Source organism: Gorilla gorilla, chromosome 10, assembly GCF_029281585.2.
Source record: "Gorilla gorilla gorilla isolate KB3781 chromosome 10, NHGRI_mGorGor1-v2.1_pri, whole genome shotgun sequence".
In the NCBI taxonomy this organism is placed as follows: domain Eukaryota; kingdom Metazoa; phylum Chordata; class Mammalia; order Primates; family Hominidae; genus Gorilla; species Gorilla gorilla.
The window spans coordinates 45794278-45818600 of record NC_073234.2 but is presented as its reverse complement, the minus strand read 5'-3'; the positions used below and the strand labels follow the sequence as shown (position 1 = coordinate 45818600).

The following is a 24323-nucleotide window of genomic DNA, read 5'->3' as shown; positions in this document are numbered from 1 at the left end:
AAGAGAACAGCTCCCCTGTACAGAGACAAAGGAGGAGGGCTTGGAACAAAGAGAAACCTCGTGTGTAGCAGAAAGGTGGTCTATCATATTGGGAGGCTGAAGGAGGTGATGTCTGGTTTGCATAAGGCCCAGAGGATTGGTTTAACCAGGTGTGTCATTCACGTAGCCCTGAAAAACCTGGCCCTCCCACCTTAGCCCTTTACTATGCAAATGCGGGTCGCCATGATGTTTTGAACACATACTGTTATGTCAGGGTGGCCATGACACTTGACACACCTGGTGACAAGGAGAAGATGGCAGGAATCGCCATGTTGGGTAGACCCAGTTTCTATTGCTGGTATTTGCATATCAAATATGGCCTGGCTCTTCTTTTATTTTTTTTGAACTTTCTTCTTTTTTTATATATTTTTTTTACTATACTTTAAGTTCTAGGGTACATGTGCACAACGTGCAGGTTAGTTTCATATGTACACATGTGCCATGTTGGTGTGCTGCACCCATTAACTCATCATTTATATTAGGTATATCTCCTAATGCTATCCCTCCCCCCTCCCCCAACCCCACAACAGGCCCTGGAGTGTAATGTTCCCCTTCCTGTGTCCATGTGTTCTCATTGTTCAATTCCCACCTATGAGTGAGAACATGTGGTGTTTGTTTTTTTGTCCTTGCGATAGTTTGCTGAGAATGATGGTTTCCAGCTTCATCCATGTCCCTACAAAGGACATGAACTCATCCTTCTTTATGGCTGCATAGTATTCCATGGTGTATATGTGCCACATTTTCTTAATCCACTCTGTCATTATTGGACATTTGGGTTGGTTCCAAGTCTTTGCTATTTGAGTAGTGCCACAATAAACATACGTGTCCATGTGTCTTTATAGCAGCATGATTTATATTCCTTTGGGTATATACCCAGTAATGGGATGGCTGGGTCAAATGGTATTTCTAGTTCTAGATCCCTGAGGAATCACCACACTGTCTTCCACAATGGTTGAACTGGTTTACAGTCCCACCAACAGTGTAAAAGTGTTCCTATTTCTCCACATCCCCTCCAGCACCTGTTGTTTCCTGACTTTTCAATGATCGCCATTCTAACTGGTGTGAGATGATATCTCATTATGGTTTTGATTTGCATTTCTCTGATGGCCAGTGATGATGAGCATTTTTTCATGTGTCTGTTGGCTGAATAAATGTCTTCTTTTGAGAAGTGTCTGTTCATATGCTTTGCCCACTTTTTCATGGGGTTGTTTGTTTTTTTCTTGTAAATTTGTTTGAGTTCTTTGTAGATTCTAGATACTAGCCCTTTGTCAGATGAGTAGATTGCAAAAATTTTCTCCCATTCTGTAGGTTGCCTGTTCACTCTGATGGTAGTTTCTTTTGCTGTGCAGAAGCTCTTTAGTTTAATTAGATCCCATTTGTCAATTTTGTCTTTTGTTGCCATTGCTTTTGGTGTTTTAGACATGAAGTCCTTGCCCATGCCTATGTCCTGAATGGTATTGCCTAGGTTTTCTTCTAGGGTTTTTACGGTTTCAGGTCTAACATTTAAGTCTTTAATCCATCTTGAATTAATTTTTGTATAAGGTATAAGGGAGGGATCCAGTTTCAGCTTTCTACATATGGCTAGCCAGTTTTCCCAGCACCATTTATTAAATAGGGAATCCTTTCCCCATTGCTTGTTTTTCTCAGGTTTGTCAAAGATCAGATAGTTGTAGATGTATGGTATTATTTCTGAGGGCTCTGTTCTGTTCCATTGGTCTATATCTCTGCTTTGGTATGAGTACCATGCTGTTTTGGTTACTGTTGCCTTGTAGTATAGTTTGAAGTCAGGTAGTGTGATGCCTCCAGCTTTGTTCTTTTGGCTTAGGATTGACTTGGGAATGCGAGCTCCTTTTTGGTTCCATATGAACTTTAAAGTAGTTTTTCCAATTCTGTGAAGAAAGTCATTGGTAGCCTGATGGAGATGGCATTGAATCTGTAAATTACCTTGGGCAGTATGGCCATTTTCACGATATTGATTCTTCCTATCCATGAGCATGGAATGTTCTTCCATTTGTTTGTATCCTCTTTTATTTCATTGAGCAGTGGTTTGTAGTTCTCCTTGAAGAGGTCCTTCATGTCCCTTGTAAGTTGGATTCCTAGGTATTTTATTCTCTTTGAAGCAATTGTGAATGGGAGTTCACTCATGATTTGGCTCTCTGTTTGTCTGTTATTGGTGTATAAGAATGCTTATGATTTTTATACATTGATTTTGTATCCTGAGACTTTGCTGAAGTTGCTTATCAGCTGAAGGAGATTTTGGGCTGAGACTATGGGTTTTCTAGGTATACAATCATGTCATCTGCAAACAGGGACAATTTGACTTCCTCTTTTCCTAATTGAATACCATTTATTTCTTTCCCCTGCCTGATTGCCCTGGCCAGCACTTCCAACAGTATGTTGAATAGGAGTAGTGAGAGAGGGCATCCCTGTCTTGTGCCAGTTTTCAAAGGGAATGCTTCCAGTTTTTGACCATTCAGTATGATATTGGCTGTGGGTTTGTCATAACTACCTCTTATTCTTTTGAGGTAAGTCCATTCAATACCCAATTTATTGAGTTTTTAGCATGAAGGGATGTTGAATTCTGTCAAAGGCCTTTTCTACATCTATTGAGATAATCATGTGGTTTTTGTCTTTGGTTCTGTTTATATGCTGGATTACATTTATTGATTCGTGCATGTTGAAACAGCCTTGCATCCCAGGGATGAAGTCAACTTGATCGTGGTGGATAAGCTTTTTGATGTGCTGCTGGATTCAGTTTGCCAGTATTTTATTGAGGATTTTTGCATCAACGTTCATCAGGGAAATTGGTCTAAAATTCTCTTTTTTGGTTGTGTCTCTGCCAGGCTTTGGTATCAGGATGATGCTGGCCTCATAAAATGAGTTAGGGAGGATTCCCTCTTTTTCTATTGATTGGGATAGTTTCAGAAGGAATGGTGCCAGCTACTCATTGTACCTGTGGTAGAATTTGGCTATGAATCCATCTGGTCCTGGACTTTTTTTGGTTGGTAGGCTCTTAATTATTGCCTCAATTTCAGAGCCTGTTATTGGTCTATTCAAGGATTCAACTTCTTCCTGGTTTAGTCTTGGGAGGGTGTATGTGTCGAGGAATTTATCCATTTCTTCTAGATTTTCTACTTTATTTGCATAGAGGTGTTTATAGTATTCTCTGATGGTATTTTGTATTTCTGTAGGATTGGTGGTGATAGCCCCTTTATCATTTTTTGTTGCATCTATTTGATTCTTCTCTTTTTTCTTCTTTATTAGTCTTGCTAGCGGTCCATCAATTTTGTTGATCTTTTCAAAAAACCAGCTCCTGGATTCATTGATTTTTTGAAGGGTTTTTTGTGTCTCTATTTCCTTCAGTTCTGCTCTGATCTTATTTATTTCTCTTTTTTTTATACTTTAAGTTTTAGAGTACATGTGCACAATGTGCAGGTTTGTTACGTATGTATACATATGCCATGTTGGTGTGCTGCACCCATTAACTCTTCATTTAACATTAGGCATATCTCCTAATGCTATCCCTCCCCCCTCCCCCCACCCTATAACAGGCCCTGATGTGTGATGTTCCCTTCCTGTGTCCATGTGTTCTCATTGTTCAATTCCCACCTATGCGTGAGAAGTTATTTCTTGCCTTCTGCTAGCTTTCGAATGTGTTTGCTCTTGCTTCTCTAGTTCTTTTAATTGTGATGTTAGGGTGTCAATTTTAGATCTTTCCTGCTTTCTCTTGTGGGCATTTAGTGCTATAAATTTCCCTCTGCACACTGCTTTAAATGTGTCCCAGAGATTCTGGTGTGTTGTGTCTTTGTTCTCATTGGTTTCAAAGAACATCTTTATTTCTGCCTTCATTTCGTTATGTACCCAGTAGTCATTCAGGAGCAGGTTTGTTCAGTTTCCAGGTAATTGAGTGGTTTTAAGTGAGTTTCTTAATCCTGAGTTCTAGTTTGATTGCACTGTGGTCTGAGAGACTGTTCTAATTTCTGTTCTTTTACATTTGCTGAGGAGTGCTTTACTTCCAACTATGTGGTCAATTTTGGAATAAGTGCGATGTGGTGCTGAAAAGAATGTATATTCTGCTGCTTTGGGGTGGAGAGTTCTGTAGATGTCTATTAGGTCTGCTTGGTGCAGAGCTGAGTTCAATTCCTGGATATCCTTGTTAACTTTCTGTCTCGTGGATCTGTCTAATGTTGACAGTGGGGTGTTAAAGTGTCCCATTATTATTGTGTGGGAGTCTAAGCCTCTTTGTAGGTCTCTAAGGACTTGCTTTATGAATCTGGTTGCTCCTGTATTGGGTGCATATATATTTAGGATAGTTAGTTCTTCTTGTTGAATTGATCCCTTTACCATTATGTAATGGCCTTCTTTGTCTCTTCTGATCTTTGCTGGTTTAAAGTCTGTTTTATCAGAGACTAGGATTGCAACCCTGCCTTTTTTTGTTTTCCATTTGCTTGGTAGATCTTCCTCCATCCCTTTATTTTGAGCCTATGTGTGTCTCTGCACGTGAGATGGGTCTCCTGAATACAGCACACTGATGGGTCTTGACTCTTTATCCAATTTACCAGTCTGTGTCTTTTAATTGGATCATTTAGCCCATTTTCATTTAAGGTTAATATTGTTATGTGTGAATTTGATCCTGTCATTATGATGTTAGCTGGTTATTTTGCTTGTTAGTTGATGGAGTTTCTTCCTAGCATCGATGGTCTTTAGAACTTGGCATGATTTTTCAGTGGCTGGTACCGGTCATTCTTTTCCATGTTTAGTGCTTCCTTCAGGAGCTCTTGTAAGGCAGGCCTGATGGGGACAAAATCTCCCAGCATTTGCTTGCCTGTAAAGGATTTTATTTCACCTTTACTTGTGAAGCTTAGTTTGGCTAGATATGGAATTCTGGGTTGAAAATTCTTTTCTTTAAGAAAGTTGAATATTGGCCCCCACTCTCTTCTGGCTTGTAGAGTTTCTACTGAGAGATCCACTGTTAGTCTGATGGGCTTCCCTTTGTGGGTAACCCGACATTTCTCTTTGGCTGCCCTTAACATTTTTTTCTTCATTTCAACTTTGGTGAATGTGACAATTATGTGTCTTGGAGTTGCTCTTCTTGAGGAGTATGTTTGTGGTGTTCTCTGTGTTTCCTTTGAATATTGGCCTGCCTTGCTAGATTGGGGAAGTTCTCCTGGATAATATCCTGAAGAGTGTTTTCCAACTTGATTCCATTCTCCCCATCACTTTCAGGTACAACAATCTGACATAGATTTGGTCTTTTCACATAGTCCCGTATTTCTTGGAGACTTTGTTCATTTCTTTTTGCTCTTTTTTCTCTAAACTTCCCTTTTACTTCATTTCATTCATTTGATCTTCAATCACTGATACCCTTTCTTCCAGTTGATTGAATCAGCTACTGAAACTTGTGCATACATCATGTAGTTCTCGTGCCATGGTTTTCAGCTCCCTCAGGTCATTTAGGGTCTTCTCTATGCTCTTTATTCTAGTTAGCCATTCATCTAATCTTTTTTCAAGGTTTTTAGCTTCTTTGCAATGGGTTCGAACATCTTCCTTTAGCTCAGAGAAGTTTGTTATTACCTATCATCTGAAGCCTTCTTCTCTCAACTCATCAAAGTCATTCTCCATCCAGCTTTGTTCTGTTGCTGGCGAGGAGCTGCATTCCTTTTGAGGAGAAGAGGCGCTCTGATTTTTAGAATTTTCAGCTTTTCTGCTCTGGTTTCTCACCATCTTTGTGGTTTTATCTACCTTTGGTCTTTGATGATGGTGATGTACAGATGGGGTTTTGGTGTGGATATCCTTTCTGTTTGTTAGTTTTGCTTTTAACAGTCAGGAGCCTCAGGTTCAGGTCTGTTGGAGTTTACTGGAGGTCCCCTCCAGACCCTGTTTTCCTGGGTATCACCAGCAGAGGCTGCAGAACCACAAACATTGCAGAACAGCAAATGTTGCTGCCTGATCGTTCCTCTGGAAGCTTCGTCTCAGAGGTGCACCCAGTCGTATGAGGTGTCAGTCAGCCCCTACTGGCAGGTGCCTCCCAGTTAGGCTACTCGGGGGTCAGGGACCCACTTAAGGAGGCAGTCTGTCCATTCTCAGATCTCAAACTATGTGCTGGGAGAACCACTGCTCTCTTCAAAGCTCAGTTGGAAATGCAGAAATCACCCATCTTCTGCATCGCTCACACTGGGAGCTGTAGACAGGAGCTGTTCCTATTCGGCCATCTTGGAACCTCTAATGTGAAAAGAAATTTATTTTTTACAGTTATGAAGCCTGACAAGTGCAAGTCAAGAAGGTGTATCTGGTGATGGCCTTCCTACTCTTGGGGACCCTGCAGAGTCGCAAGGTGGCTCAGGGCATCATGTGGTGAGGGAGCTGAGCATGCAGACATGCTAGGTCAGATCTCCCTTCCTCTTCTTATAAAGGCAGTATTTCCACATCCATGATAAACCACTAATCCATTAATCTGTGAATGGATTAGTCTATTTTTAAGGACCAAGCCTTCGTGATCCAATCACCACTTAAAGGCCCTACCTTTCAATATTGCTACATTGGAATTTAAGTTTCAACCCAAGTTTTGGAGGAGACATTCAGACCATACCATTATTCCCCTGAGCTCCTAAAACTTGTGTTCTTCTCACATAGAAATATGTTCATTCCAGCCCCAAACCCCCAAAGTCTTAACTTGCTCCCACACCAACTCTAAAGGCCAAAATCCAAAGTCTCATCTGTGAGCCTGTGAAAGACTCACTCCCATTCCAAAAGGGAGAAAATAGGCAAGAAGAAAGGGATAACAGGCCTGAAGCAAGTTTAAAACCCAAGAAAGTAGACATTAGGTCCTAAGACTCCAAAATAATCTCCTTTGACTCCATGTCTGGCACCCTCTGCACTTTGGCTTGATGATTTGGCCCCCCAAAGCCTCAAGCAGGCCTGCCCCTATGACTTTGCTAGGCTTAGTCCATTCAACTCTCCCATGCTGGCATTGCACATTGGTAGCTCTAAAGTTCTGGAGTTTCAGCAGCAGTTCTTCTCCCAGGACTCCACTAAGCATGGCCCTAGTGAGGACTCTCTGCAGTGGCCTCATTCCCACAGCCACACCAGCCCCATGGTGGGGACTCTGCAGCAGCTCCCACCCCGAATTTCTGCTCAGTATTGTTTTGATTAAGGTTCTCTGTGGTGACTCCACCACTGTGACACATCTCTGCTGAGAACCTTAGAATTTTGAAGCCATTCTTTGAAATCTGGGTGGAGGCTGCCAAGCCTCCACAGATCTCATTTTCTGAAAGCCTGCAGAATTAACACTACATGGACACTACCAAAGTTTATAACTTGTGCCTTGCAGAGCTGCAACATGAGCATCACCTGGGGCAACTTGACCCATGACTGAGGCAGCCATGGAGCACTGTGCTAAAATGTAGGAAGCAGAATCCTGAGGCAACCCTGGGCAGTGAACCCATGAAGATCACCCCAGGCCTATCCCCTGAAAGCATTCTGCCCTCCTAGACCTCTTGGCCTGTGATGATAGAGGCAGCACTGAAGATCTCTGAAATGTCTTCAGGGTATTTTTTCCATTGTTTTGAGACATAGTACCTGACTCTTTTTCACCTTTGCTAATCTTTTTAGCAAACGGTCCTGCACACTTGGTTTCCTCTCCTGAACATGATTTTTCACTCTACATGGCCAGGCTGAAAGTTTTTCAAATATTTCTACTCTGCTTCCCCTTTAACTATAAATTATGTTTTTAAATTGTTTCTTTGTTCCTGAATCTCAGTGAAAGTGGCCAAAAGCAACCATGCAGCTCCTTCTATTTTGTTTAGACATTTCTTCTGCCACATGCCCTGGTTCATCAATCTCAAGTTTGATGAACAAAGCTCTCAAGCATTGACACAGCTCAGCCAAGTTCTTGTCCAATTTATAACAAGGATAGCCTTTCCACCAGTTTCCAAAAACTTGCTCCTGAGTTTCATTTGAAATTTTATCAGAATGGCTTTTACTGTTCATATTTCTTTTTATTATTATACTTCAAGTTCTGGGGTACATGTGCACAATGTGCAGGTTTGTTACATAGGTATACACTTGCCAGGGTGGTTTGCTGCACCCATCAACTTGTCATTTACATTAGGTATTTCTCCTAGTGCTATCCATCCCCCAGCCCTCCAGCCCCTGACAGGCCCTAGTGTGTGATGTTCCCCATCCTGTGTCCAAGTGTTTTCATTGTTCAATTCCCACCTAAGAGTGAGAACATGCAGTGTTTGGTTTTCTGTCCTTGTGATAGTTTGCTGAGAATGATGGTTTCCAGCTTCATCCATGTCCCTGCAAAAGACATGAACTCATCCTTTTTTATGGCTGCATGGTATTCCATGGTGTATATGTGCCACATTTTCTTAATCCAGTCTATCATTGATGGACATTTGGGTTGGTTCCAAGTCTTTGCTATTGTGAATAGTGCCACAATAAACATACATGTGCATGTGTCTTTATTGTAGAATGATTTATAATCCTTTAGGTACATACCCAGTAATGGGATCACTGGGTCAAATGGTATTTCTAGTTCTAGATCCTTGAGGAATCGCCATACTGTCTTCTACAGTGGTTGAACTAATTTACACTTCCACCAACAGTGTAAAAGCATTCTATTTCTCCACTTCCTCTCCAGCATCTGTTGTTTCCTGACTTTAATGATCACCATTCTAACTAGCATGAGATGGTATCTCATTGTGGTTTTGATTTGCATTTATCTGATGACCAGTGATGATGAGTACTTTTTCATGTGTCTGTTGGCTGCATAAATGTCTTCTTTTGAGAAGTGTCTTTTCATATCTTTTGCCCACTTTTTGATGGGGTTGGGTTTTTTTTAATTTATTTAAGTTCTTTATAGATTCTGGATATTAGCCCTTTGTCAGATGGTTAGATAGCAAAAATTTTCTCTCACTCTGTAGGTTGCCTGTTCACTCTGATGGTAGCTTCTTTCATATTTCTATCAGCATTCTGGTCATAACCACTTAACCAATCTCTGAGAAGTTCCATGTTTTTCCTAGTCTTGTTGTATTCTAGGCCCCCACCAGAACATAGGCTTTTTCTAACCTACCCTTCCAAATTCTTTCAGCTTCTGCCAAGTATTGACTTTTAAAGCTGCTTCCACATTTTCAATGGTTTGTAATTAGCAACATGTGTGTTCCTGGAAAAAGTTGAATGTGGTTAAGATCTTGCATGCAAAGACTGTGTGCTGGTAGACCTGTTGAGATATCCCATGGGGAAGTGAGTGAAAGTATATTTCCTTCAAAAGTGAAGGCTGATTGCTTCTGAGAGGCTGTTTGAACTATGCATTGAATTGGACATATTAGCAAAATATGCCAACAGCAAACTATTTTCCAGCTGTTGGTTTGATGGAGTCAGTAATTTGGTAATTTAGACATGGGAGATTCATGGAGGATACCACAGCATTCAGGTTATGGTGATTTACTGTGAGTTGTCATTCATTTATATCATGTTGGAGCACTGGCCAAACCGGATTATTAAAGGAGAGATAATGGAAATAATGACAAGGCCAGGCACACCCATCCCCAGGGAGTGTCCATCCATTGCTCTACATTTCTCCACAAACTTCATGGCTGTGGCAGATTCTCTCATGGAGCCTTTATCTCAATGGTCTCTCTGGAACCTCTCTTCTCAGTCATATGTTTACAGTTTGTTCTCAAAATTGCCAACGACTGAGGTTCATTAGCCCCTTTTGAACTTGGGTCCACAGGGCTTCTTTAGCTTCTTCAGGAAATTGATCCCATGTGCCTGCTCTAAAAAGAGCAGATAAAACCTGTGTTGCTCTAGCTATCACAGAAACTGCAAAGATGCCCATCCTCTGCCATCTAAGAACTTCAACATAATCTCTCTTAGAACATAAATTTTCAGAAATTTTCTGTCTCTCAAAGTATTTTCTTCCAATTCAATAACTGCTATGGGCTTTGTTTTTCTTTTTTATTACATATGTGAAGTTCTCTGTCTCTCAGGAACTATGATTTGATTCTGGATTGGATTCTTAGAATGGAAAATAATATGCTCCTTTTTCTGGTTAAGTTCCACAAGTTCGGATACTTCTATTAAGAGAAAGGTAAAATGTGGATGGAAGCCAATAGAAAACATGTTAAAGTTTATACTACTCAAAGATTCACGTGGCATATCTCATCTTTGATTTACCTCTTAGGAACAACAAGGTAAACAGTATACTATAGTCATTCAGGTTGTCAAAGGTATGAGCAACATATGTTTTTAAAGTCACTGATTTTATCATTCTATAAATGTGGATCATGAAATGAATCAACTGTGAAAATCTGGAAGAAAATGCAGTACTTGCCAAAGACCACAGGTTAGTATAAACAAGGAAAAGAGGGCTGCAGGAGACCCAGGTCAATGTTTCACATCATCTAAGACCTCCAAAACCTGTATGGAAAGATGGGAAGGTTGACAAGAATGATTTTAATAACATAATTTTTCTAATCCATGTGCATGTAAATTAGAGGGACCCCTTTATATTATATTTGCCTCTTAATCAGAAAAATCTAAAGATGCACTCACAATACTACCACCAAATTTTGCTTCCCTGAGAATTACCACTTTATCTACAAAGAACTCTTATTATCAAAAACTTTTTCTGGTTTCTGTAAGACAAGAATAGAAAACAGGAGAGTCTGGGTCATGATAAACTGTCATCCTTAGTTGCCATTGGGGACTCTAAGACTGAGAAAAATCCATTCCGTGATGCTGCTTACAGAGTTCTCAAAATTTTTCTTCTCAGAGACATATCTCAAATCAGTGCCTGGAAGACTCTGAATGTGGCAGAGAAACATAAAATGTAAATTAATATGACATATTGATGCTTGAGCCTTGTTCATGTAGAGGAAAAGATTCACAATACAAAATGAGATGATCTTCAGCATTGCCTGTGTAGGGAAATTCCTACTTGTTTCTGAAACAAGGATGTCAGAGATTTGGACAGTAATGGAGATAAGGATCTATAGCAGATATCCTGTGAGGCATCAAACAGTGCAGAGAAAGGAAAGAAAGAAACAGGAAAGCACAGAAAACAGAATGAGGTAGAGAGATGTGTGCCAAAAGCACAGAATTAGGAGAGCTTATAATACAGTCAAGAGAAAGTGCTTTACTTGTGAAGATTGTATAAACATTTGAAAGGAAACAACAGGTTCAAAAACTTCTATTTTTCTGAAAAAAAAAATGAGTTATTCTATAATAAGTTTTCTTAAGTGCCCAGGAACAGGTCAACTTGAGAAATGAAAAAGGTCACTTAAACAAAAGATATGGGGCTTGCATGGAGCCAAGTGCACCCCAATGGGACACTGGTTTGGGCCATATGGATGGTGAGCAATGTATGACCTGATTCTATTCATTAAAATAAGCTTTATGTCTCCTACTCTAAGAAACTCTTCAATTTTCATCATTCTCACCTTTTGCCTTTAGGTTTTCTGAAGGTCAACAATGAAAAACAGAACCATGTTTGGTGAGTTTATTCTACTGGGCCTTACAAATCAACCTGAACTCCAAGTGATGATATTCATCTTTCTGTTCCTCACCTACATGCTAAGTGTCCTAGGAAACCTGACTATTATCACCCTCACCTTACTAGACCCCCACCTCCAGACCCCCATGTATTTCTTCCTCCGGAATTTCTCCTTCTTAGAAATTTCCTTCACATCCATTTTTATTCCCAGATTTCTGACCAGCATGACAACAGGAAATAAAGTTATCAGCTTTGCTGGCTGCTTGACTCAGTATTTTTTTGCTATATTTCTTGGAGCTACCGAGTTTTACCTCCTGGCCTCCATGTCTTATGATCGTTATGTGGCCATCTGCAAACCCTTGCATTACCTGACTATTATGAGCAGCAGAGTCTGCATACAACTAGTGTTCTGCTCCTGGTTGGGGGGATTCCTAGCAATCTTACCACCAATCATCCTGATGACCCAGGTAGATTTCTGTGTCTCCAACATTCTGAATCACTATTACTGTGACTATGGGCCTCTCGTGGAGCTTGCCTGCTCAGACACAAGCCTCTTAGAACTGATGGTCATCCTCTTGGCTGTTGTGACTCTCATGGTTACTCTGGTGCTGGTGACACTTTCTTATACATACATTATCAGGACTATTCTGAGGATCCCTTCTGCCCAGCAAAGGACAAAGGCCTTTTCCACTTGTTCCTCCCACATGATTGTCATCTCCCTCTCTTATGGCAGCTGCATGTTTATGTATATTAATCCTTCTGCAAAAGAAGGAGGTGCTTTCAACAAAGGAATAGCTGTACTCATTACTTCGGTTACTCCCTTGCTGAATCCCTTCATATATACTTTAAGAAATCAGCAAGTGAAACAAGCTTTCAAGGACTCAGTCAAAAAGATTGTGAAACTTTAAAAAAGGAGATTACACTTCAAAATACATTTTCACTTAACAAATATGCATTGAATGTCTATATTTCAAATGCTAAATTGGCCCTTGAAGATAAAAATAGGAAAAGTATATGTCTTAATTTCAAGAAAACTATAGTCTAGAATTAAGGAAAGATACATAAATGGTAAATTTATGTAATACATTTACAAAAAAAACCAAAATAATATTTTAATTGTTATTAGAGAAGAGTGAATGGGGATCTGAAAAGGAACAGTTGGAAAGAATTAGTTCTGTTTTCCATAAATTATTTGAAATTTAAGAAGCAAAACAGATTGTTTATTTAGAAGAGTAGGAGGTTAAGAATTTAGAGTGAAAAAGGAAACCAGATCATAAAAGTAAGTAATTACAGCTACTGAGTTAGCTGGGTTTCATGAGTCAAGAAATTTTCAGAATTGTTTTGAGGAGAATGTAGTATCAGCATTGTTCTTCAGCATGGAGCCCTGGAGACTATGTTTCCATCGAGGAGTGAATAATTTTTATTCTCCTCCATTTTTTCATCTATATTTCAAATGTAACCATTGCAACTTCCATCCTTTCATAAGAGGAAAATGAAAGAATATACATTTATTCTACTTTTCTCCAAATGAGGAGAAAATTTTTAAGATTTTTGTCAACTTAATATGTCCATTTTCTAGTTTATGGTTAAAACAGGTTTCTAGAGACAAGTTTAGAAGGTTTTCATTCTCCTAGACAAAATCTATTGTTTCTTTTCTGAGGTGACATTTTAAGTTAATGGCATGAGATCTGTTTTCTCTCTCTTTGATAGTTTCTGGTGATTTTTTCCTTCCTATCATGATTTTATTTTCATCCTTTTGTTTCACTTTATTAGATATTAGAAAAGAAAATTCTGTTATCTGGCTCTACTTCTTTAACTTTCCCCCAGATTTTTGCTTTTGTTTGTAACATAAACCATGGATGACCTTTTTATAAAGTAAAAAGAATATAAAGTGTCAATGCAATCTTATATCTAGAATTTTCCAAATTATGAGTCTTGAAAAAACAACTAGAAATAGACTATCCTACCAAAAACTTTACACATGGATTCAAGGCAATGACAACTTGAATTTGAATAGGTAGTGGTAGTGTCCAATTTCAATGGAAGTAAGCACGTTTTTTTAATCTGAGCATTTATACACAGTTTAACAATATCTTAACAAATTGCAGGAGCTTTATTACTATTTGGGGTAAAAGTGGAACACAATCTGGTATTTCCACATGCTTTATATGTGGTAATATGTTGAGTAAAATGAGGTACTTCTCAAGCATTTAAGGAACAAGCTGGATTGAACTGATTATGAGAGCAAATTATCAGAGCCACAGAAGGTATTGGAGAATGTATAATATTTTTGAAAAAGTATTTTATGTAAAGCTGTTGCTATTCTGAGTATCTTGTTTTCTTTGGTTGCTAGCTAGAGATTAGTGATAATATTCAATATATTCCAAATTTAATGCACTACAAGAACAAGAAGTGTTCTTGAATAGCCACATCTAAATCATTAAGTTCCCCTACACCCACATTTCTACTAAAACCTATGGTACAGTGGGAGCAATGTCATATAGTGGCTTAAAACATAGGCTTTAGTTCAAATCCCAGATTTCCAACTTTCTACCAAAGTTACCTGGGGATAGTTACTTGATCTCTCTAAGGCTCACCTCTGTCAACTCTAAAATGTTTACAATAATAGTGTCTATCTTATAGTTTTGAGCATTCAGTGAGAAAATAGATGTAAAATATTAAAAGACAGCCAGTATTTATTGTGTTTAATAAATGACATCTATTATAACTATATTATAAACAATATATTTTTCAAGGAACTGGAGCTTAACTAGAAAGAAGGTATTAAATTGGTTGGTTTAATATAGCAGGGACAGTAAAAATGTTGGCCATTGTACTTGAAATCCATCTGCACAAGGCCAGCATATTTCTACTCTCCACACATCCAGCTGCATGCTGGGTAGCTGGGTCAGCAAAGATCTTACCTACACTTCAGATAAAGCCATCAAAATACTTGGCAGCAGGTTATAAGAACTGGGCTAGCATCAACTTCATTGCCCTAGATATCTATGGGAGAGACGGGATGTATTAACATGCTGAGACAAGGAAGGAAGGTACTTTGTGTAAATTAATGTTTAAGATCACTAGGCAAGAGTTCACTCAGCATTCTTTATATAAGCATTTGGAAATGAATATGGAAAAGAATGTATCACCTTCTAAATGAGCTTGTCAAAAAAAAAGCAAGTCATATTCTTCTAAAGCTGTTCATCTAGTCTGGGTCTATGTTAATTCATACTTGGAATGTAATCCAAGTCATAGATAAGCAAAAGGAATGACTTCACAGAGTCTGGTGCTGAGCTACCAGAATACTCAGTATCTAAATATATAAAATGGTGAGTTTGATTCCTCATGTCACCAAAGTGGACAAGAATTAAAAGAAACAGCTTTAGCTGCCTAACATTCTCAGAATCATATTATACCAGTGCTAGGGTGAGGAGACTATGAAAATGAGTAAAAGCCAATCTGCTACATTTGGGCATTCATTCTTCTATTGCCTCTCTTTAAAGCTGCCAGAGCTTGTGGATGTATGGATTACAATTCTAAAGAGGTAGTCTTCCAGCATCATTTCTTGCAAAGAGTTTTAAATAAAATTCAAAACAATAAAATATATTTTTTAATTTTTTTTATTTCAGCCAGGATCAGTGACTCACACTTCTAATCCCAGCTCTTTGGGAGTCTGAGGCAGGCGGATCACTTGAGGTCAGGAGTTCAAGAACAGCCTGGCCAACACAGTGAAACCCCGTTTCTACTATTACATTGATACAAAAGTAATTGTGGTTTTTGCTACTAAAAGCAATGGCAAAAACTGCAATTACTTTTGCACCAACCAAATAAAAATACAAAAATCAGCCAGGCATGGTGATGCGTGCCTGTAATTCCAGCTACTGGGAAGGCTGAAGCACAAGAATCACTTGGAGTACAAGTGGCCTTTTGTTACATCAGTGAATTAAATAGTGGTGAATTCTGGGACTTTAGTGCACCTGTCACCCAAGTAGTATACATTGGACCTAAGGTGTAGTTTTTTATCCCTAGCCCCCTCCCATCATTCCCCTTCTGAGTCTCTAAAGTTCATTATACCACTCTGTGTGCCTTTGCATACTCATAGCTTAGCTCCCACTTATGAGTGAGAACATACTTATAAGTGAGAACATAGTTTTTGGTTTTCCACTCGCGTATTACTTCACTTAGAATAATGACTTCCAGCTCCATCCAAATTGCTGCAAAATACATTCTTTTGTTCCTTTCCGGGCCAGGTGCAGTGGCTCTTGCCTGTAATCCCAGAAATTTGGGAGGCTGAGGAGGGTGGATCACTTGAGTTCAGGAGTTCGAGACCAGCCTGGCCAACATGGTGAAACCCTGTCTCTATCAAAAATACAAAAATTAGCCTGGTGTGGTGGCATGTGCCTGTAGTTCCAGCTACTTGGGAGGCTAAGGTACAAGAATCACTTGAACCAGGGAGGCAGAGGTTGTAGTGAGCAGAGTTTATGCCACTGTACTCCAGGCTGGACAACACAGCAAGACTCTGTCTCAAAAAAACATAAAATAAAATAATAAAAAATGTTGTTTCTTTTCATGGCTGAGTAGTATTTCATGGTGTATATATAGCACATTTTCTTTATCCATTCATTAATCATTGGGCACTTAGGTTGGTTCCACATCTTTGCAATTGTGAATTGTGCTTCTATAAACATACATATGCCAGTGTCTTTTTCATATAATGACTTCTTTTCCTTTGGGTAAATACCCAGTAGTGAGATTGCTGGATCAAATGGTATGTTTGCTTTTAGCTCCTTAAGGAATCACCATACTGTTTTCAATAGAGGTTGTACTAATTTACATTCCTACCAGCAGCAATAAGCTTTCCATTTTCCCCACATCCACACCAACATCTATTGCTTTTTGACTTTTTAATAATGGCCATTCTTGCAGGAATATAGTAGTATCTCATTGTGGTTTTAATTCTCATATCCCTGATGATTCATGGTATTGGACTTTTTTAATATGTTTCTTGGCCTTGTGTATATCTTTAACAGAGAATTTTTTAGGAAACCAGGTAAGGTATAACATAGCATGATTATGGACAGTTTGTAATGACTTGGGTTCTCTGGCCTGAAAATCACATTTACCCATTTATTTAAATTCACGTTGAAGGTCAAAAACCAGGGCTTAAGCTTTTTTTCATACGTATCATTAGATAGTATAGCTAAAGCTATAGTGGAGTCACATGCTCTAAAGCTAAAGCAACCACTCATCTGAGGAACAGATCTACTTGGAGGGGAAAAAGCTACATACTGGAAAATATATGATATAAAAAAATTAGACAAGTTAGTGGGTGCAGCACACCAGCATGGCACATGTATACATATGTAACTAACCTGCACAATGTGCACATGTACCCTAAAACTTAAAGTATAATAAAAAATAAATAAATAAATAAATAAAAATAAAAAAAGAAAGCAAAAAAAATTAAAGCAGAAATATCAAAAATTTTGAATAATTATAATTTCTTCAAAAAGATAAAAAAGATACTGGTAAAATTAAGGACAAAACATTATAAAGTAATGAGGTTTAAAAACGTAGTAAGTGTCCAAATTCACAAAAGGTTGTAAAAGAGAAATAGACAAATAAAAAACATAATAAAAGAAATAAAGAATAAAACAAGTGAGAATAATACCACGACAGGTAGAACCAAAGCAGAAATAATGAGCTAGAAGATCAGGTCTAATAAACTCTCCATTAAGACAGAAGAAAACAATAAAAAGATTAAATAGGGAGAAATGATAGATCAATAGATAGATAGATACCAAAAGACAAGTGCAAATACCAAAAAAAATCTAGACGATAAGAATCACGGGTGAAAAGAAAAGGAAAAAAGAGAATAAAAAAAGGAAATAATATATTTTCTATAATATAGAAAGATAGCAACTAACAGATATCATAAATATCATACAGAATAGATAAAGGAAATATACACCTTTAAAATCAGACATTTAAATGTGATGGTAAAATAGATCATCAGACATTTAAATGTGATGGTAAGATAAAAGATCACTTCAGAAGGCTCACCACACAAAGAACAAATTCAAAATAATTTTTAAAAGAAATACACAAATTAGAAAAGAAATAACAATAGAAGTATGATGCAAATAATATGAAAGATTAAAATAATAATATAAATTGTATTAAACACATAGAGTATATTTTTGACCTTTGTGTACAAATCGATGGGGTACAATTGTAATTTCGTTACATGGATATGTTGCATAGAGATAAAGTAAGGGCTTTTGGCGAATCCATCACCAGAGTAATATCCACTGTACCCCTTAATTAATCCACCCTCCTCCTGCCCCCCACCATTATGAGTTTCCATTGTCATTATTCTGCATTCTACATCCATGTGTATGTATTATTTAGCTTCCCCTTATAAGTGAGAGTGTGCGATGTTTGTCTCTGTGTCTGATTTGTTTCACCTAAGATAATGACCTCTACTTCCATCCATCTTGCTGCAAAGACATGATTTCATTCTTTTTCATGGCTGTGTAATATATATATATCATATTTCTTTATTCCATCATTCGTTGATGGACATTTAGGTTGATTCCATATCTTTGCTATTGTGAATAGTGCTTCAATAAACATACAAGTACAGGTATCTTTTCACATAATGATTTCCTTTCCTTTGGGTAGATACTTAGTAATCGGATTGCTGGGTTGAATGGTAGTTCTATTTTTACTTCTTTCAGAAATCTCCAAACTGTTTTCTATCACGCTTGTACTAATTTATATTCCCAGTCACAGTGTATGCATCCCTTTTTCTCCACAGCCTCACCAACACCTGTTATTTTTTGTCTTTTTAATAATAGACATTCAAACTGGTGTGAGGTGACATCTCACTGTGATTTTAATTTTTCTATTTATCTGATTAGTGACAATGAGCATTTTTCATGATTTTTGGCCATTACTATGTCATCTTTTGAAAAATGTCTGTTCATGTTCTTTGCCCACTTTTTAACAGGATTATTTGCTCTGGTTGTTGTTGCTGCATTGTTTGAGTTTCTTGTAAATTTTGGACATTAGTCCCATCAGATGCATAGTTAGCAAACATTCTCTCCCAGTCTGCAAGTTGCCTTTTTACTCTATTAATTTTTTTTCTACTGTGCAGAAGCTTTTTAGGACATGAATGAGAAATTTAGCAATTAGACATCTTTTTTAAAAATATGGAACTGAAAGATTCATTGAAGAAATTACAAACTACATTTGAAAGCTTTAATAACAGATTGGACCAAGGAGGAGAAAGCCTTTCAGAATTTGAAGACAGATCTTTAAAAATAATACAGTCAGACAAAAAGAAAAAAGAATGAACAAGGCCTTCAAAATGTGTGGAACTATTTAAAGCTAATGAATTTATGAATTGTCAATATTCTTAAGGGGAAAGAAAATCAAATAGTTTAGAAAACCTATTTAAGGAAATAATATATTTTGTCTGTTCAAAAAGTGAGACTCAAAGAAGAAAAATCTATTAGGTTGGTGCTAAAGTAAATGCAGTTTTTGCCAGTAAAAGTAACTCATAACCAGAACTAAAATTTTAGAAAACATGCATTGTAGGGTTGCAAAGGAGGACCAAAGTAAGATAAAAGAAAGATAATATAGAATAAAAATTAGGGAGAGCAGAGCAAAATGGCAGATTAGACCTCTCCATCCCTCCACAGAAACACCAATTTGAACAACTATTCATGCATAAAAAAGCCTTCACAAGAGCTAAGGAAATCAGGTAAGAGATTGCAGTACCTATTTAGAGCATAATAACAGGAAAAAATGCTTGAAGAGGATAGGAGGGACAATTTTGCATTATCTGCCCATTCCTCCCCCAACCCCAGGCAGCACACCACAGAAAGAAATACAGTCAGCTTGGGATAAAAAGAGGGAAATAAGCATAGGACCTTGCCTTGGACCATAACACCAGTTGCCACAGTAAAACTCAGTACCAAGCAAATCTCTACAGTTTCTGAATCCAGGCCAATACCCACAGATTAAGCCCCTAGACCTGCCTTGGTGTCAGATGGAAATCCAGAAATCCAAGGCACCTGAGCCATAGACTACACCTCCAGTGCTCACAAATGCTAGCTGACTACAATAGCCTCAGGCTCTGGGCAGCTCTTCGTGGCTGGCAGGCAGGCCTCCACAGCCACTAGCTTCAGGAACTCAGCAGTGCTACACCAGCCTCAGCAGCCACAGCATTCCAGCCCAGCACCATAGTAACCACAGAGGTCTTGGGCCTAGAGTTGCCCCTAGCACTGAAAAGGCTGCAAAAGTCTCTGACATAGTGACCATGCTAGATGGCCTGACCAGAATCTCTGCACTGGCTTAATGTTAAAGAGAGTTTCCAGACAAAGCCAGTTTGCAATCACTGAAATAGATACCTACTACTTCAAATTACAGATATCAACACATGACCACAAGGTTCAAGAACAATCAGGAAAACATGAAATCCCCAAAAGGCCAAAATAAAATGCCAGTGACAAACCCTAAAAAATGGAGATATATGAAAGACCTGACAAGGAATTCAAAATAACTATTTTAAGGAAACTCAGTAAACTTGAATAAAATGTTGAATAAAATACAGAGAAATACTTTCCTCAAAGAAACAAGGAAAACAGTAAATGACCAGAACAAGAAATTTAATGGAGAGATTAAAACAATTAAAAAATTAAACAGAAATCTGGAGCTAAAAATATAATAAAATAAAAATAGATTGTATAAACAGTGGACTTGATCAAGCAGGAAAAAAATCTGCAAACTTGAAGACAGTTTATATGTAAGTATAAAGTAAGCAGAGAAAAAAGAAAAAGGAATAAGAAAATATTACAGGATTTATGGGAATGCATCAAAACAGCAAGTGCTTTCAGTTACTAGAGTTAAAGGAGCAAAAGAAAGACAAAGAAGTAGAAAAATTGCATAAAGAAATAATAGCAAAAACATTTCCAAACCTGGAGAAAGATATAAATAACCAAGTACAGGGCTGTCAAAGGACAATGAAAACACCACCTACCAAAACTTATGGGTTACAGCCAAAGCAGTTCTAAAACTAAACATTAGAGGAATAAATGCCTACATTAAAAAAAAGATAAACAACCTAACATTATACTTCAAGGAACTAGACAAACAAGAACAAACTAAACCCAAAATTAGTAGAGGAAGAAAATAATAAAGATTAGAGGAAAAATAAACAAAATCAAGATGAGAAAAATGAGAAAAATATGAGACAATGAAGTTAGTTTTTTGAAAAGATCAAAATCAACAAATCATTAACTAGAATAAGAAAAAAGAGGGGGTGCAGCCAAGATGGCCAAATAGGAACAGCTCCGGTATACAGCTCCCAGCATGAGCGATGAAGAAGACGGGTGATTTCTGCATTTCCATCTAAGGTACTGGGTTCATCTCACTGGGGAGTGCCAGACAGTGAGTGCAGGACAGTGGGTGCAGTGCACCATGTGCGAGCCTAAGCAGGGCAAGGTATTGCCTCACTCGGGAAGCGCAAGGGGTCAGAGAGTTCCCTTTCCTAGTCAAAGAAAGGAGTGACAGACGGCACCTGGAACATCGGGTCACTCCCACCCTAACATGGCACTTTTCCAATGGGCTTAAAAAATGGCACACCAGGAGATTATATCCCGCACATGGCTCCAAGGGTCCTATGCCCATAGAGTCTCATTCATTGCTAGCGCAGCAGTCTGAGATCAAAATGCAAGGTGGCAGTGAGGCTGGGGGAGGGGCGCCCACAATTGCCTAGGCTTGATTAGGTAAACAAAGCAGCCTGGAAGCTCGAACTGAGTGGAGACCACCACAGCTCAAGGAGGCCTGCCTGCTTCTGTAGGCTCCACCTCTGGGGGCAGGGCACAGACAAACAGAAAGACAGCAGTAACCTCTGCAGACTTAAATGTCCCTGTCTGACAGCTTTGAAGAGAGTAGTGGTTCTCCCAGCACACAGCTGGGGATCTGAGAACTAGAAGACTACCTCCTCAAGTGGGTCCCTGAACCCTGAACAGCCTAACTGGGAGACACCCCCCAGTAGGGGTGGACTGACACCTCACATGGCCAGGTACTCCTCTGAGACAAAACTTTCAGAGGAACGATCAGGCAGCAGCATTTGCGGTTCACCAAGATCCGCTGTTCTACAGCCACCACTGTTCTGCAGCCACCACTGCTGATACCCAGACAAACAGGGTCTGGAGTGACCTCTAGAAAACTCCAACAGACCTGCAGCTGAGGGTCCTGCCTGGTAGAAGGAAAACTAACAAACAGAAAGGACATCCACATCAAAACCCTTCTGTACGTCACCATCATCAAAGACCAAGAGTAGATAAAACCACAAAGATGGGGGAAAAACAGAGCAGAAAAACTGGAAACTCTAAAAAGCAGAGCACCTCTCCTCCTCCAAAGTAATGCAGCTCCTCACCAGCAATGGAACAAAGCTGGATGGAGAATGACTTTGACGAGCTGAGAGAAGAAGGCTCCAGATGATCGAACTACTCCGAGCTACAGGAGGAAATTCAAACCAATGGCAAAGAAGTTAAAAACTAAAAAAAAAAAATTAGACGAAAGGATAACTAGAATAACCAATGCAGAGAAGTCCCTAAAGGAGCTGATGGAGCTGAAAACCAAGGCATGAGAACTAATTGAAGAATGCAGAAGCCTCAGGAGCCAATGAGATCAACTGAAAGAAAGGGTATCAGCGATGGAAGATGAAATGAATGAAATGAAGTGAGAAGGGAAGTTTAGAGAAAAAAGAATTAAAAGAAATGAACAAAGCCTCCAAGAAATATGGGACTATGTGAAAAGACCAAATCTACGTCTGATTGGTGTACCTGAAAGTGACGGGGAGAATGGAACCAAGTTGGAAAACACTCTGCAGGATATTATCCAGGAGAACTTCCCCAATCTAGCAAGGCAGGCCAACATTCAGATTCAGGAAATACAGAGAACGCCACAAAGATACTCCTCGAGAAGAGCAACTCCAAAACACATAATTGCCAGATTCAACAAAGTTGAAATGAAGGAAAAAATGTCAAGGGCAGACAGAGAGAAAGGTCGGGTTACCCACAAAGGGAAGCCCATCAGAATTTCATATCCAGCCAAACTAAGCTTCATACGTGAAGGAGAAACAAAATACTTTACAGACAAGCAAATGCTGAGAGATTTTGTCACCACCAGGCCTGCCCTAAAAGAGCTCCTGAAGGAAGCACTAAACATGGAAAGGAATAATCGGTACCAGCCACTGCAAAATCATGGCAAAATGTAAAGACCATCAAGACTAGCAAGAAACTGCATCAACTAAAAAGCAAAATAACCAGCTAACATCATAATGACAGGATCAAATTCACACATAATAATATTAACTTTAAATGTAAATGGACAAAATGCTCCAATTAAAAGACACAGACTGGCAAATTGGATAAAGAGTCAAGACCCATCAGTGTGCTGTATTCAGGAAACCCATCTCAGATGCAGAGACACACATAGGCTGAAAATAAAGGGATGGAAGAAGGTCTACAAGCAAATGGGGAACAAAAAAAGGAAGGGGTTGCAATCCTAGTCTCTGATAAAACAGACTTTAAACCAACAAAGATCAAAAGAGACAAAGAAGGCCATTACATAATGGTAAAGGGATCAATTCAACAAGAGGAGCTAACTATCCTAAATATATATGCACCCAATACAGGAGCACCCAAATTCATAAAGCAAGTCCTTAGTGACCTACAAAGAGACTTAGACTCCCACACAATAATAATGGGACACTTTAACACCCCACTGTCAACATTAGACAGATCCACGAGACAGAAAGTTAACAAGGATACCCAGGAATTGAACTCAGCTCTGCACCAAGCAGACATAATAGACATCTACAGAACTCTCTACCCCAAATCAGCAGAATATACATTTTTTTCAGCACCACACCACACCTATTCCAAAATTGATCACATAGTTGGAAGAAAAGCTCTCCTCAGCAAAAGTAAAAGAACAGAAATTATTACAAACTGTCTTTCAGACCACACTGCAATCAAACTAGAACTCAGGATTAAGAAACTCACTCAAAACCGCTCAACTACATGGAAACTGAACAACCTGCTCATGAATGACTACTGGGTACATAACGAAATGAAGGCAGAAATAAAGATGTTCTTTGAAACCAACAAGAACAAAGACACAACATACCAGAATCTCTGGGACACATTCAAAGCAGTGTGTAGAGGGAAATTTATAGCACTAAATGCCCACAAGAGAAAGCAGGAAAGATCCAAAATTGACACCCGAACATCACAATTAAAAGAATTAGAAAAGCAAGAGTAAACACATTCAAAAGCTAGCAGAAGGCAAGAAATAACTAAAATCAGAGCAGAACTGAAGGAAATAGCAACACAAAAAACCCTTCAAAAAATTAATGAATCCAGGAGCTGGTTTTTTGAAAAGATCAACAAAATTGACAGACCGCTAGCAAGACTAATAAAGAAAAAAAGAGAGAAGAATCAAATAGATGCAATAAAAAATGATAAAGGGGATATCACCACCAATCCCACAGAAATACAAACTATCATCAGAGAATACTACAAACACCGCTATGCAAATAAACTAGAAAATCTAGAAGAAATGGATAAATTCCTCGACACATACACTCTCCCAAGACAAAACCAGGGAGAAGTTATATCTCTGAATAGATCAATAACAGGCTCTGAAATTGTGGCAATAATCAATAGCTTACCAACCAAAAAGAGTCCAGGACCAGATGGATTCA

The 24323-nt window shown here is 38.6% G+C and overlaps 1 protein-coding gene across 2 annotated transcripts; it reads left to right on the top strand.

Moving 5' to 3' along the window:
- The first annotated feature begins 9870 nt into the window (after positions 1–9870).
- On the top strand, positions 9871–16120 carry LOC101152713 (olfactory receptor 6C4). Of its 2 annotated transcripts, none has more exons than XM_055359430.1 (2): positions 9871–10235; positions 11497–16120. In XM_055359430.1, the coding sequence occupies exon 2, from the start codon at positions 11515–11517 to the stop codon at positions 12442–12444; it is 930 nt and encodes a 309-aa protein (XP_055215405.1). In that variant the 5' UTR covers positions 9871–10235; positions 11497–11514; the 3' UTR covers positions 12445–16120. The 2 variants fall into 2 exon arrangements, with proteins under 2 accessions (XP_055215405.1, XP_055215406.1); XM_055359431.1 differs by having other exon boundaries at positions 9871–10387.
- Positions 16121–24323: the final 8203 nt, after the last annotated feature.